The following is a 15,055-nucleotide window of genomic DNA, read 5'->3' on the forward strand; positions in this document are numbered from 1 at the left end:
GATTTTCCTAGCACGAGCTGCTCTCTGCCGTCCCCCTTCAGCCGGCTGCTACCCCGTAGAGCCCTAAGGAGGCTGTGTCAAGAAGCAAGTTTCCAGATGCTGGAATGGATCAGCCTAGTTTTGTTTCTGCTTTGTTCTTTCTCCCTTCTGTCTCTGGGTATCTCGATCCTTTCGGGCCACTATAACAAAATACCACAGACTGGGTAATTTAAATTACCCAGAAATGTGTTTCTCACCATTCTGGAGGCTGGGAAGCCCAAGATCAAGGTGCTGGCAGATCTGGTGTCTGGACAGAGCTGGCTTCCTGGTCCATAGACGGTGTCTTCTCAATGTTATCTCCTATAGTGCGAGAGATGAGGGGTTTCTCTGAGGCCTCTGTTATAAGGGCACTAATCCCGTTCATGAAGGCTCTACTCTCCTGACCTAATCACCTCCCAGAGTCCCCATCTCCTAATACCATCACCTTGGGGGTAAGGATTTCAACATATGCACTTTATGAGGGACATGGACATTTAGTCCACTGCACTGGGTCATTCACGCCTTCCCAGGATTTGCTCCTGAGCCCCTCTAGACTTGTGCCTTGCTGGTGTCCCAGTGCCTTCTCCTGCTTGTTGGTCCAGAGATGCCTCACATGGTCAGGAACCCTGCTCTCTGCTCCTCCATCCTGCCTCCTGTCTGGGCAAGCACTATGCTCTCCAGATTCCAGATGTTCAGCCCATGCCCATGGCTGAATCCCAGTGCCCCGTGAAGCCCACAGAAATAAGCCTGGACCCCTGACCAATCAGCAAAGCCCCTGCCTTATGCATGTCCCCAGCCTGCTCCTCCTTGTTCATGGCTTGATGTAATATCTCTCCCATTTCAGGCATATTTGCTAGTTGTTTCCCAACATCTTAGTCTTGCTTCTGAACCATGGTTCTTGAGAGTCTCCCCACAGGGAGTACCTTCCTTCCTTCTCTTTGCTGATCTCTCACCTCCCTTTATGCCCTGTTCAAAATTCACCTTTTTCTGAAAGATGGAAGAGGAGCAGAAATCTGGAAGAGCTATTGATCAAAGCTGTATTTACCTAAAAACAGCATGGGGATGAAGTAGAGAGATTAACTCTCCAAACTCACGTAGCTGGTAATTGTCAGAACCAAGATTGGAGCCCAGCGGTTTTATTCAGACTAGGTACCTTAGTCTCACAATGCTGCCGTCCTGCTTTAGAAGGCTCTTCAAGTCCATTATCTCATGCTAAGGAATCTAAAGAAGCCAGAGATTTTAACCCAAACCAAATTGCCGTAAGCAAGAACCTCTACCTCTCCATCAGAGAACACCAGCATGGATGGGTCAGAGGTATTCATCCAGTGAACAAATGTTCATTAGAGTGTGCAATGTGCCAAGCATCTCTAGGTATTGGGCTGCAGCAGTAAATAAACCAGAAAAAAAACATATCCTGCCCACAGGAAACTTAACTTCTGGTGTAGGGAAGATAGACATTAAAAAAAGAATAAAATGTGTATGATGTCACATGATAATAAAGGCTAAAGAAATAAAGGTGGGGCCAGGCACGGTGGCTCATGCTTGTAATCCCAGTACTTTGGGAGGCTGAGGTGGGTGGATCATGAGGTCAAGAGATCGAAACCATCCTGGCCAACATGGTGAAACCCCATCTCTACTAAAAATACAAAAATTAGCTGGGTGTGGTGGCACACGCCTGTGGTCCCAGCTACTCGGGAGACTGAGGCAGGAGAATCGCTTGAACCTGGGATGCGGAGGTCACAGTGAGCTGAGATCATACCACTGCACTCCAGCCTGGTGACAGAGTGAGACTTCATCTCAAAAAAAAAAAAAAAAGGTGGAAGAAGGATAAAGAGCCTGGGGAGGGAGCTTGTCACTTTCCCTACGGTTTCAGGGAAGAACTTGCTGAGAAGGTGACTTTTGAGCAAAGGCCTTAGAAGGTGGTTGATATCTGGAGAGGAGTGGTCCAGACAGAGGGAACAGCAAGTGCAAAGGCCCTGAGGCAGGAATGTTCCAATAACAGCAGGATGATCAATGTTGTTGGAACTGAGAACAGAAGTGGGGAGATGAGACAAGAGAGGCATTTGGGATAGTGTAGTGTCTCATTGGCCTTTGGGATGCATTTGGGCTTTATGCTGAGGGAGATGAGAGGCTATTAGAGGTTCGAAGAAGACGAGCAGCATCTTCTGACTCTGGTTTCAACGGGATCACCCTGGCTGTTCAGTTGTGGATGGCCTGAAGGAGGGGCAAGGACAGGATTCCGGACACAAGTTGAGAGGCCACTGCAGAAAGCCAGGTGGAGGTGATGGTGCCTGGATCAGCGAAGCGGGGACGCAGGTGATGCTGGATATAAGTTGAAGCAAAGGGAACAGGACTTGATGATGGAGTGGATGTGATGCATGAGGAAAACAGAAGCTGCCAGGGCTTGGGATTGGCCGGCTGGAGGGAAGGAGCTGCCTGTGATAAGGAAGACTGGGAGCAGCAGAGCTGGGGGAAGTTCACAGCTGGCATGCTGCACAACTCTAGGAGGCAACGTTCTCAGTCTCCTATATAAAGAGCAGCCCCTAGGATTATGCAAGGAGGTGACTGTACCCAGATTAATCTTACCACTTTCTGCCCTAGGCTTCTTAGTAATTTTAGAATCAGCTGGGCAAATATGGAGAAGGAAGCAAGGCTGGGTTTTTGCCAGTGTATTAGAGTTCTCCAGAGACACAGAGCCAAGAGGATATTCATATAACAGGTCTCATTATAAATCTTTTTATGTATAATATATAGACATGCTCAAGTGTGACAATTCTAACATTCATAGCTGACGTGCTGCACAACTCCAAGGGGCAGCATTCCCATTTTCCTATGTGAAGAGCAGCTCCTGGGATTATGCAAGGAGGACATATATAATATATAATATTTAATACATAAGAAGCTTTATTGTAAGAAATTGGCTAGTGTGCTTATGGAGGCTGGGAAGTCTCACAAGCTGCTGTCTGCAAGCTGGAGACCCAGGAAAGCCAGTGGTGTAGTTCCAGTCTGAGCCCAAAGGCCTGAGAATCAGAGAGCCAATGGTGTTAAGTCCTAGTCCGAGGACAAGAGAAGATCAGTGTCTGTCTCGAGCAGTCAGACAGAGAAAGTGAATTCTCCCTTCCTCCATCTTTTTTTTTTCTATTCAGGCCCTCAGTGGATAGGATGAGGCCTTCTCACAGTGGGGAGGGCCACCTGCTTTACTGAGTCCCCCAATTCAAATGTTAGTCTCCTCCAGGAGCCACCCCCATAGACACACCCAGAATAATGTTTCATCAAATATCTGGGCACCCCATGACCCAGTCAAGTTAACACTTAAAACTGACCATCACAGTCAGTTACTTATAGAGCCACCAAAAAGGGGTCAGGGAGAGTGAAGACTAGAAAAGATTCTTGAAAGAGATGAGGAGAAGTGGAGATAAGCATTCTACCTCAAGTACTTCCCAAGGAAAGGGAATCAGGTCCAAGCTAGGAGAGTAGCTTGAGGACAAGAGACGGGAGGGTGACTTCAGGGTGCCACAGTCAGAAGAGGGGAGGCCAGGTGGGTTGGCACAGGGCTTCTATGTTAGATGGAATAAGCAATGGGTTTTCACTAATCCTCATCCTCAAATTCACCAATATGAACAAAGTGAATGAACTCTGTGGAAGTATATGCAATGCACAGAGAAATGAAAAACAGCTACAATCCCAATCACAAGTCTGAGATAAGTATCTGCTGCTAAACATGGACCACATATGTGAATTGGGTGGGGAAGGAGAGAGATGACACAGCAATTGATTCAAATATTTTTTGAGCACATACTATGTGCCAGGGACTTCTAGGTGTTAGGGATGCATCAGTAAACAAAAGAGAGAAACATCGCTGTCCTCATAGAGCTTACATTTGAATGTGGGAGACAAACACTAAAGGAAATAAATAAACCACATGGTATATCAGAGGATGGTACAGAAAATGGTACGAACTAAGTGTGGGAATTTAGCAGGGAGGGAAGATGAGAGCTCAAGGCAGTGGTATCATTTCTTTTCCATTTCAGTAAGCTGGTCCGAGTGCTACAATTTGAAATTGGCCCTGAGTCAGAGAGCACTGAGGACAGCTTTTCCCCTTAGGATGCTGAGGTCACACCGTGGAAGGGCTGGGACAGGGAAAAGGCAGTGTGGCCACCTCCTGGGTCCTGGGTCCTGGGATTTGGGGACAGCTGTGCTACAGATGATGATGATGTTTATCTTTCCAGCTTTTGAGAAAGGGAGAGATTTCTTTAAAACTATAGGAAAGGAAGCCCAAGCATGCACATGATTCTCTTTCTTTGGGAATGGTGAGAGCTGGAGGTGTGGGTGGGCTCTGAGAAAGCTGGGGAATATTTCTGTGAGCCAGGTGCCCACCATGATGCCAGGGAAAAAGGTGGCACCGGAGGGGCAGTACAGACACCATCTCTATTCCTCTGACCTGGACTTTGAGCCTGAATAAACACCTGGCATTGGATGTGGCAGTGAAAGATGAGGACCCTGTTATGGGCTGAATCGTCTGCCCCTAAGACTCCTCTGTTGAAGCCTATACCTCAGAATATAGCATTAATTGAAGACAGGTTATTTACCAAGTGAAAATGAGGTCTGAAGGGTGGGTCTTGATCCAGTATGACTGATGTTCTTATAAAAGGGGGAAATTTGATCTGGGCACAGTGGCTCATTCCTGTAATCCCAGCACTTTGGGAGGCTGAGGCAGGAGGATCTTTTGAGGCCAGGAGTTTGAGACCAGCCTGGGGAACACAGGGAAATCCCATCTCTACCAAAAAAGAAAGAAAGAAAGGGAGAAAGGGAAAGGAAAAGAAAGGAAGAAAGACGAAAAAGGAAAGGAAGGAAGAAAGGAAGGAAGGAAAGAGAGAGAGGAAGGAAGGGAAGAAGGAAGGAAGGAAGAAAGAAAGGAAGAAAAAGATTAGCCAGGCATGGTGGTGAGTGCCTGTAGTCCTAGCGACTTGGGAAGCTGAGGTGGGAAGATCTGTTGAGCCTGGGAGGTCAGGGCTGCAGTGAGTCATGATCACAGCACTGCGCTCCAGCCTGGGCAACAGAGCGAGACCCTGTGTCAAAATAAATAAAATAAGGAGGGGAAATTTGAACACAGACATGCACACAGCGAGAGCGCCATGTGAAGACTAGAGTTATGTGGCTGCAGGCCCAGGAACTCCCAGAAGCTCAGAGAGACAGGACAGAGGCCCCGAACAGATGCTTCCCCAGCGCCTTCAGTGGCAGCACGGCCCTGCTGGCACCTCCATCTATAGGGACTTCTGGCCTCCAGAACTGGAAGGCAATTCATCCTGATGTTTAAGCCACCCTCCAGGTGTGGTACTTCATTTCAGCAGCCCTGGGATTATTCAATACAGACACCAAAGAAAGTCCTGAGGGGAACTGATCACTGGAAAGTAGCAAGCCATGAGCTTGCCATTCCACACAGCTGCAGAAGGAGAAAGAGGAAAGGCCGGGGCAAAGCAGGCAGTGGAGGTGAGTTCTCTCGGCAGAATGGTCTCTGATGCTTCTGGGCCCTGCAACGGGAACTGATAGACTGGCTTTTCTTGATCGTATGTAATCAAAACCACGTGACTTTTGAAAAAAGTCTCTGAGATGATTTCTATCTGGGACTGTGTGGGTCTCATGAAAAATAGAATTTTTAAAATGACTGATGTATTGGCACAATTAGTGCTTGTAAATATTTGTTCATTTGAAGGCTGTGCCCAGTGATCTCACAGATGAAACTGGCTTCCATCTCGCCTTGCAGCTTTTACAAAATAGCAATAGCAGGCTCTCAGAGGGTTTCAGATCTGCCGCAGCAAAGAGTTGGAAGATATATCCTGTGCTGGGAGGCATGAGAGGTTTTTGTGTCTCTTTGATTTTTTTTTTTTTTTTAAAGTAGTTAAGCTCAAGCACATCTGCAGATCTAAATGGGGGAGAAATGCCGCCCTGTTCACTTTGGCATCTGTGGTCAGAAGGAGCAGAACATACACCAGGAAAACAAGCCAAGACTGGGTTGTTGGCAGGCCCCTCCCGGCTGCATCCAGTTGAGCACATGCCTGATACACGCACAAAACCGTATGTCTATTTATAATAGAAGAGAGAGTAATTTATAATTAGAAAATAATTGTCGCTTCTTCGGGCATTCTCTTTCATAAGACTATTGAAACCCCCTGCTCTTATGAAGCTTGTCAGAGGCATAGCTGAGAGGCAGTACAAGAAAAGAACATCAGATATGAATACCAGCTAGCCAGCCACGCATCCAAAACCAGGACGTTCCAGACAGGATACCCACTGGCAAGAAGTCATCCTTTCCCTGCCATTCTCATTCGCGAGGAACGTGCTGTTGAAAACACAGGCCCATTGTAGTGAAGCTTTCACTCGTTTTTCTGATCCGCCCATCAGGGAGCTCCATGGTTGAGCCCTTCTGGAGACTAAGTCATATATGTAAATGACCACCCTGCAGGCACCAGGAAGGGACACAATCCCCAGCTGGATCCACGGGGCCTCCTGGCTCAGTCGCTGGGTTGAGCATTCATTGTATTTAGTCTTCCTAACACTGCACATTTATGAAGACAAATGGGAAAATCAAGAGAACTGGATGTGTTCCAAATAGAACCAAAACAACGTCAATGAGCGTGGGCATTTCTGAACCCCTAGGACAACACCTTTGGTGTGAGAGAACCCACTCCACGCTTACCCTGTTATTTGTCTGGGCAAGGAAAACAGCACTTTATCTTAGAACAGAAGGAGAGGGATGGCTGGACAGATGGCCGTGGCCATACACAAGGCCATCCCTATGCTCCCTGGCTGGGACAGATTCAACTGTGAGAGCTCCTTCTGTCCCTGTCCTCCAAATGTGTGGGGAATTTTTTTGTTTGTTTTTGTTTTTGTTTCTGAGACGGAGTCTCACTCTGTTGCCCGGGCTGGAGTGCAGTGGTGCAATCTTGGCTTACTGCAACTTCCACCTCCCACATTCAAGCAATTTTGCTGCCTCAGCCTCCCAAGTAGCTGGGATTACAGATGCCTGCCACCACGCCTGGCTAATTTTTGCATTTTTAGTAGAGACACGGTTTCGCCATGTTGGCCAGGCTGGTCTTGAACTCCTGACCTCAGGTGATTGGCCTGCCTTGCCCTCCCAAAGTGCTGAGATTACCGGAGTGAGCCACCGTGCCTGGCCCAAATGTTTTTAAACAGATGAAATCAGGTTACAATAAACAATAAAGGGACTTCTAAAACATCTAAGCATATGTGAAAAGAGGCTAGGATGGCTCCATCCAAGAGAGGCACCCCCTGGGCTGACTGCAAAACACGAAATCTGGGAGTAGGAAATCCTTTCTTCCACTGTCTCTCCAAATGAAGATTCAAGGCCAGCTGGAGGGGAAGAGGGGTGGCTTTTTCATCCTTTTCACAGGATGGCTTTGACTTTCCATTTCATACCTTTCTGCAATTTGTTTTTAATTTTTCAGACTTGTGTTGACATTATTTTGATAATTACAAATCATTACCCAAGACAGTACCCTAGTCTGTCAAGAAGGCCTTGGTCACACCCACACTGAGATATAGCTAGATGATTAGACACACAGATAAATCCGATCAAAATGTGCGCTGCACCTTTTGCTATTGTGGAACTTTCTAGAACTTCATTGCTGAACACATCTGTAAGATCTCTGTGGACAAAGCAGGCTATAGGCTGCCTTGTAGAAAAATGAGCATTTTAAAATCTGTAAGCCATGGGAACCACTTCAGCAGAAAGGCTAGAAAGGGCAGATTTTCTGAAAAAGATGACAGGTGACTAAATGAAGTATTTTCTCCTTCAAATCCCTTTACAAAAGAAAAATCCCATCTGTGGTTCCTTTCTTATCAAAATCTGGTGCCTGAGAGTAGTATATAGCATACAATAGTATGTGTATATATATACACTATATGTAAGTATATATAATATATATACTATGTAAGTATATATAATATATATATACTATAAGTATATATAATATATATATACTATGTAAGTATATATTATATATATACTATGTAAGTATATATAATATATATATACTATGTAAGTATATATAATATATATGCACTATATATGTAAGTATATATAATATATATACACACTACATATATAAGTATACATATTATATAAGTGTATATTATATATATACTACTGTATATATACACGATAGTATATGTACTGTATATAGTATAAATATACTATATACTATATATAAGTATATGTACTATATATAAGATATATCAGGTACCAGATATATAGTATATATACTTACATATAATACATACTTATATATACTTATATACTATATACACTATATATATGTGTATGTATATACACTATATATACTGTATATATACACTATATATGTGTATGTATATACACTATATATTGTGTATGTATATACACTATATATATGTGTGTGTATATACACTATATACTATTCTCAGGTACCAGATTTTGATAAGAAAGGAAACACAAGTGGGATTTTTCATATATATATATACACACTATTCTCTAAGCATAAAAATACAAAAAAGTACAAGTATACATATATATATTTTTTTTTGAGACAGGGTCTCGCTCTGTTGCCCAGGCTGTAGTGCAGTGGTGCAGTCTCAGCTCACTGCAACCTCTGCCTCCCAGGTTCAAGTGATTCTCCTGCTTCAGCCTCAGTAACTGATTATGGGCGCCTCCCACCACACCCAGCTAATTTTTGTACTTTTAGTAGAGACAGGGTTTCACCATGTTGGCTAGGCTGGTCTCGAACCCCTGACCTCAAGTGATCCACCCACCTTGGCCTTCCAGAGTGCTGGGATTATAGACGTGAGCCACTGCGGCTGGCTGAGAATAGTATATGTTAAAGTAGAAGAAGCCAGGAGTCTTCCACTGAGAGCCAACCACCCCTCCGTAAGGGGGCTGCACACAGAAATCTCTGGGTTGGCAGCATTGCTTGTGGTGGACGCTTCACATGGCGCCTCCATCCTGCTGTCAAGCTGCTTCCTCACACATCAGAACCCAGAAGGAGCTGGGCCTTTCCTTGGCCAGACTATCTGAACTCCAGGAGGCCAAGGTACTCCTCTCAGCATTTCAGGGCCCTCCTGCCCATAGTCTAGACTGCCTCTTTGAGTGTGATCCCCAGCAGCCACAGGAGATCCCCGGAAAGTGTGATAGAAACACAGAATTCAGGCCCCGCCACAAACCTACCCAATCAGAACCTGCATATTCCCAAGATCCAGGGATTCCTGTGCACATTCAGGTTTGTGAAGCATCCATCCTCCTGCTCAGAGGTGGCGCTATAATTCTCCCAGCTGTTAACCAGCAGATGAAATCTGTCTTAAGAAACAGCAAACTATGGAAAAGGCCACATACTTATGATTCCAGCTATATGACATTCAGGAAAAAGCAAAACTATGCAGATAATGAAAAGATCAGTGATTGCCAGGGGTTGGGGGTTGGGGAAGGGAGAGATGAATCGGTGAAGTACTGGGGAATTTTAGAGCAGTGAAGTTATTCTGTATGTTACTATAATGGTAGATGCCTGTCATGATACATTTGCCCAAACCCACAGCATGTACAACACCAGGAGTGAGCCCTAATGTAAACTATAAACTTAATTAAATACAACATATCGCGGTTGCTCACGTCTATTATCCCAGGACTTTGGGAGGCCGAGGCAGGTGGATCACCTGAGGTCAGGAGAGCAAGACTATCCTGGCTAACATGGTGAAACCCCGTCTCTACTAAAAATACAAAAATTAGCCAGGTGTAGTGGCTTGTGCCTGTAATCCCAGCTACTCGGGAGGCTGAGGCAGGAGAATTGCTTGAACCTGGGAGGCAGAGGTTGCAGTGAGCTGAGATCACACCACTGCACTCCAGCCTGGGCAACAGAGCGAGACTCCATCTCAAAAAAAAAAAAAAAAAAAAAAAAAAAGTATGGATATTATCTCATCAATTGTAACAAACATACTACAATAATGCAAAATGTTTGTAACGGGGAAAATCATAGAGTGGGGTGAGGAGACGCATAGGAAATTTCCACACTTTCTGCTCATTTTTTGTAAATTTAAAACCATTCTGAAAAATAGTCTATTAATGAAACAACATTACCATTAACATTCCCATTAATGAAACAAGAATATTGTTGTTGCAAATAGTTGGAGCAGCAGATATTCTTAAGCATTTTTGGGGTATATAAAATGGTCCCTGAGTTGCTATTGTATGGATTGCTCTTGCCCAATTTCACATTTCACTGATACAGCCATCCTGCTTTACAGCTGGGCATGACCCATACTGGTAGGGAAGGAGGCTCTGAGTGTCAGGAGACTCAAGTGGAATGAGGGCTGGGAGTGGTTAGAGATGCCAGGATACCTGTGAATTGGTGCACCCCCGCCAGGATTAGCATGCATCTTCTGGTGCAGTCCACCATGGGTCAGCCCTGGGTTTAGGCAGCTTGAGTTTAAGGAACAAAGTAGAAAGCGATGGAACCTAAGTTGTAATGTAAGAATGAGTGGAAACCACAGATGCAAATATTTTGTGCTCTAGGAAACCTATTAGGAAATTACTAAATCCTGGAACAATGTAAAGTATGGCACACATTCTAAAGAGCAAGTGTCTATAATGATATATACATCTTACACTTTTTGTTTAATATGAATTTAATTAAACAGAAAATTGTAACTGGCTGTGTGAATGATGGGAAATGGCTTCACGTCACAGAACCCACCTCCAGCAACAATAGCGTATTAGACACCAGTGGAACAACTTGACCCAGTGAGCAAATTCGTGATTTCTGTTTACATCACAGCAGGATGTGTCTAGAAATCCCAGGTTAGGAATGGCGGTGGGAAGAATTTTGGCTGTGAACAGACTCTTCTCAGCACCAAGTCCTTGACAACACAACCACGTGCAAATACACAAATATACACATGACATGAGGTTGGTAAAAATGCTAAACGTGTATACAAATAATGGACTGTCTTTGAGACCGATCGTTGATTCAATCTCCCCATAAACCTGGTCGCAAATCCTGTTCTGTAATCATTTGAGTGAACACAGCAGGTGATGGGTTTAGAAGCATCTTGGCGCACAGTTGGCTGGTAGTAAGGATTGCCACACACTCTGCAGGCTGTATATTCTCTCCTGTGTGGCCTCGGATTTTCCCTGGCAAGACTGTGTGCTGCTAGCCAGTGGTCATTAGTTTACCAGGGATGTTAGGTTTTCTTTTCGCCTGGGGTCTCAGGCCCTGTCTTCTTTACTGTCATAGAGTTTGCTTGAACTTTGCTTTTCCCAATGCTCGGCTTCTTCTGTTTCTGGTTGTTGTTTTGAAGGGATTTCAGTCCCAGCATTTTGCAATACTTGTTACACTGGTGTAGTGCTTTAAACTGATCAATGAAGGTCATGGAACAGTTGCCTTTAAATCCCTTGTACCTATGAGTTTGGGTGGAAGGAAACATAGCTTTTAAAAACAGGACACTTTCATCAGTTTAAAAAGAAAAACTTGAAAGGGAAACTAATGGTGCATGGAACATATATGAATTTCTGTTTTAGATAAGAATGGCTGCAGGATAGACACAATTATCAGTGAAGGTAAAAAACAAAGACTATAGAATTAAGTAAAGGCAAAGATCTGCTGGCACGTACAGTGAAGATCAAAGGCCTTGCAGTATCCAAGGGTCCCAGGTGCTCACGGTTGGAATGTACCAGCATTTTGTTGCCCTGTTCCTCATAGCCACAATGACTAGTGCTGGGCTATTTTGATAAAACACAGATCTCTTAATGATCGAAAGCCACTCCATCACACCGAGAAGTTCTCAATAAAGAATTTCAGAACTTTGGAACTGAAAGAAATTATTTTGTTTAGACCCTTCAATTTACAGTTGAAGAAATTCAGGTTAAGAGGTCATGAGACTACCCCAAGAAAACAAAGCAAGTTGATGTAAGAGACAAGATTAGAATGAAGCCCTCTGAGTCTTTCTCCTACAACAGAGCTCACTCCCCTGGCAGCCCACTTTGTCCCCAGGAGAAGAAGAATTTTTGTCTCTGGCAGAGCCTTTGTCTCCAGTAGGCTCTAAAAAGGTCCATGCTGACTCCTTGGCCAGGAGTAGTTTCAGGGGTTGTTCCTCTTGGTTGGGACATTTAAATACTTAAATTATAAATGGCCATGTTTTCATGTCCCAATTATGGTAGGTTAGTGTGCTCCTTGAATGTACAGCTGCCCAGCCCCTGAGTCTCCCCAGCTATCTGCAGATGAACAAGATCCATCAAAAAACTGGTTGAAGGTGCAGGCTTTCTGGGTTCTGGGCAGAATGTGAAAGGGTAGTAGGCTATTGCAGCTTGTTTAGTAGCTAGGAAAGTGACCCTGCAGGTCTTCCTGCCAGCCACCAGAAAATCCCCAAATCCCATGCACACACTGAATCCAGTCACAGCTCCTCGCAGAGTGTGGAGGAGGTCAGGTGAGCATGGTGCCAGCCACATACCCTCCCCAATAAGTGGCATCTCCTTGAGATGTCCAAAGGTCCTCCTTGTCACTGCAGATGAGCTCCTTTGTCAAAGGAATTTGCCTTCAACATGAATCCCATGGGGATAAACACTTTGAAGTAGCACATACGTAAACCTATGAGGTCCACATTGCATCCACTCAGCCCCTCAATGCATTCTCCACACTGCCACCAGAGTAACCTCTACAGAACATAAGTCATGTCATCTCCTGCTTAAAATCCCATTGCTGTTAAAACGAAGACAAAATTCCTGAACCTGCCTGTGATCCTGCACTGTCTGGCTGCATCTCCCAACCCATTGACCTCTTCAGCCGTTAGAAGTGTGTCCAAGCTCCCTCCCCTCAAAAGTTTCTGCCTGCACTATTCCCCCTGCATGGGATGCTCCTTCCTCCTTTTCCTAGATAAGTCCTACTCACTTTATTTACTTATTTATTGAGACAGAGTCTCATTCTTGTTGTCCAGGCTGGAGTGCAATGGCTCAATCTCAGCTCATTGCAACCTCTGCTTCCCAGGTTCAAGTGATTCTCCTGCCTCAGCCTCCCGAGTAGCTGGGATTATAGGCATCCACCACCACCACACCTGGCTAATTTTTTTTTTTTTTTTTTTTTTTTTTAGTAGAGACAGGGTTTCACCATGTTGGCCAGGCTGGTCTCAAACTCCTGACCTCAGGTGATCCGCCCGCTACAGCCTCCCAAAGTGCTAGGATTACAAACGTGAGCCACCATGCCTGGCCCTTGCTCACTTTAAATTCTCAGCTCATTTGACCTTTCCAACTAAGTCATATCCACCTGTCATTGACTCTCCTGGACTCTGCACCTCCTCTCTGTGGCATGGTCACACACACAGTCTGCCATCTGTGAGTGGATGAGATGGTTAATTTCTGTCTCTCCACTCACTGTAAATTCTATGATGGCAGAGGTCAACACTCTTTGCTCACCACTGTACCCCAACACCTAGTCCAGTGCTTAGTAAATGGCAGAAACTCAACGAATAGAGGATGATTGAAAAAAGAGTAGGATGCTTTTATTTTAGTGGTTGTTCAAAATGCGTTTTCATTTGTCTATTCTTGTGTTGACCTGTATCAGTGCTGTGTCCTTTAAAAATAGTCACATGGGAGGAAGGGACAGCAACTTTCCTCCCTCCCTTCTTTAGAGCGCGCCTAGCCAAGCACTGTGCTTGAGGCTACGGATTCAACAGAGAACACGCAAGACATTGACCCATGTTGTCCAGTGAAGAAGACAGATATCAAGTCATTACAATGAAATATGACGAATATGATGCAGGGGAAGCATTGCTGGCTGGCGAGCCTGGACAATAATTGGTGGGCTAAGTTTCTGTCAGTTTCCTGATCTCCAGAGTGTGAATAATTATAATGTCCACTGAAGCGGGTGGATCACGAGGTCAAGAGATCGCAACCATCCTGGCCAACATGGTGAAACCCCAACTCTTCTAAAAATACAAAAATTAGCTGGGTGTGGTGGCATGGGCCTGTAGTCCCAGCTACTTAGGAGGCTGAGACAGGAGAATCATTTGAATCCAGGAGGCAGAGGTTGCAGTGAGACGAGATCGCGCCACTGCACTCCAGCCTGGCAACAGAGCGAGACTTCGTCTCAAATAATAATGATAATAATAATAATAATAATGCCCATAGGGTTGTTGAGGGGATGAAATGAGAAAATCCATAGAAACCACGTAGCTCAGAGCATAACACAGTAAAGATTCAACTAATGTTGATCATGTTGTTGTTATAATTATCAACATTACAACTGATGCAACTGATGCGGGCTTTCTGTGGAAGAGACTTTGAAGCTGAGAGTCAAAGCTGAGAGATTTTCCAGGTAGGGGCAGAGGGTGCCTGGCTTTCAGGACCAGTGACATGTAGGGCCCAGTACAAAACGAAAACAGGGGCTCTTTGTTCAAAAAGTATTAAGAATTTCAAGACAACAAGCACAGAGCATTAAACCAAACACAGGGCCCTTCTGAGTGTGAGGTCCTGTGCACAAATTGCACACGCATGAAACTAGCCCTGCCCGGTGGGAGAGAGTGTTTGGCCATTGTTGCTTAATAGGGCCAAAGGCAAACTGGCAAAAAGAAGTCTGTAATGCTGGCATGATGCGGATTCTGTAGCTGATATGATTCAAGAAATCAGGCCTCCTTCATTGGCTGGTAGAAACTATAGAGGTCAACACACCTGGACTGAATGGAGAGAGTTTTTTCCCTGTGCAATCCAAGCTGGGTTTTAAGCTCTTAAGGGCGTGAAAGGTTTCCTTCCTCTTGGAAGCTAAAGTGGCAGCCTGCAGCTCCACCCTGCCGTGATTGTTACAAATCCAGCTGCCCCTTCTCCTCCTGGCAGGGGAACTGCTCTGCCCCTGGGAGCCCACAGTCCATGGCCTTGGGAAAAATGACTTGGTTTCTAAAAGCCAAGCTTTCTCATTGAAGAAAAGGTCAACCAAAGAAAGAAGTTGAGTCTGGCAGAGTGGGAAATCGTCTGCTGCTAATGGTATCATTTTTACATCTGTATCTT

At 44.9% G+C, this 15,055-nt stretch overlaps 1 protein-coding gene across 4 annotated transcripts in view; it reads right to left on the minus strand.

Annotated features, from left to right (window-relative positions):
* Nucleotides 1-251: 251 nt before the first annotated feature.
* The window catches only part of ALPK2 (alpha kinase 2), a 157,773-nt gene continuing 142,969 nt past the window's right edge, over nt 252-15,055 (minus strand). For 2 of the 4 annotated variants that reach the window (XM_054461174.2, XM_063653745.1), the window contains one exon: nt 10,718-11,461. In XM_054461174.2, the coding sequence (XP_054317149.2) occupies nt 11,245-11,461 (217 nt within the window). In that variant the 3' untranslated portion in view covers nt 10,718-11,244. Of the gene's footprint in view, nt 340-10,676; nt 11,462-15,055 lie in introns of those variants that run through there. The other 2 variants (XM_054461175.2, XM_054461173.2) reach the window with 2 other exon arrangements.

The sequence above is a fragment of the Pongo pygmaeus genome, chromosome 17 (assembly GCF_028885625.2).
Source record: "Pongo pygmaeus isolate AG05252 chromosome 17, NHGRI_mPonPyg2-v2.0_pri, whole genome shotgun sequence".
NCBI classification, from domain to species: Eukaryota; Metazoa; Chordata; class Mammalia; order Primates; family Hominidae; genus Pongo; species Pongo pygmaeus.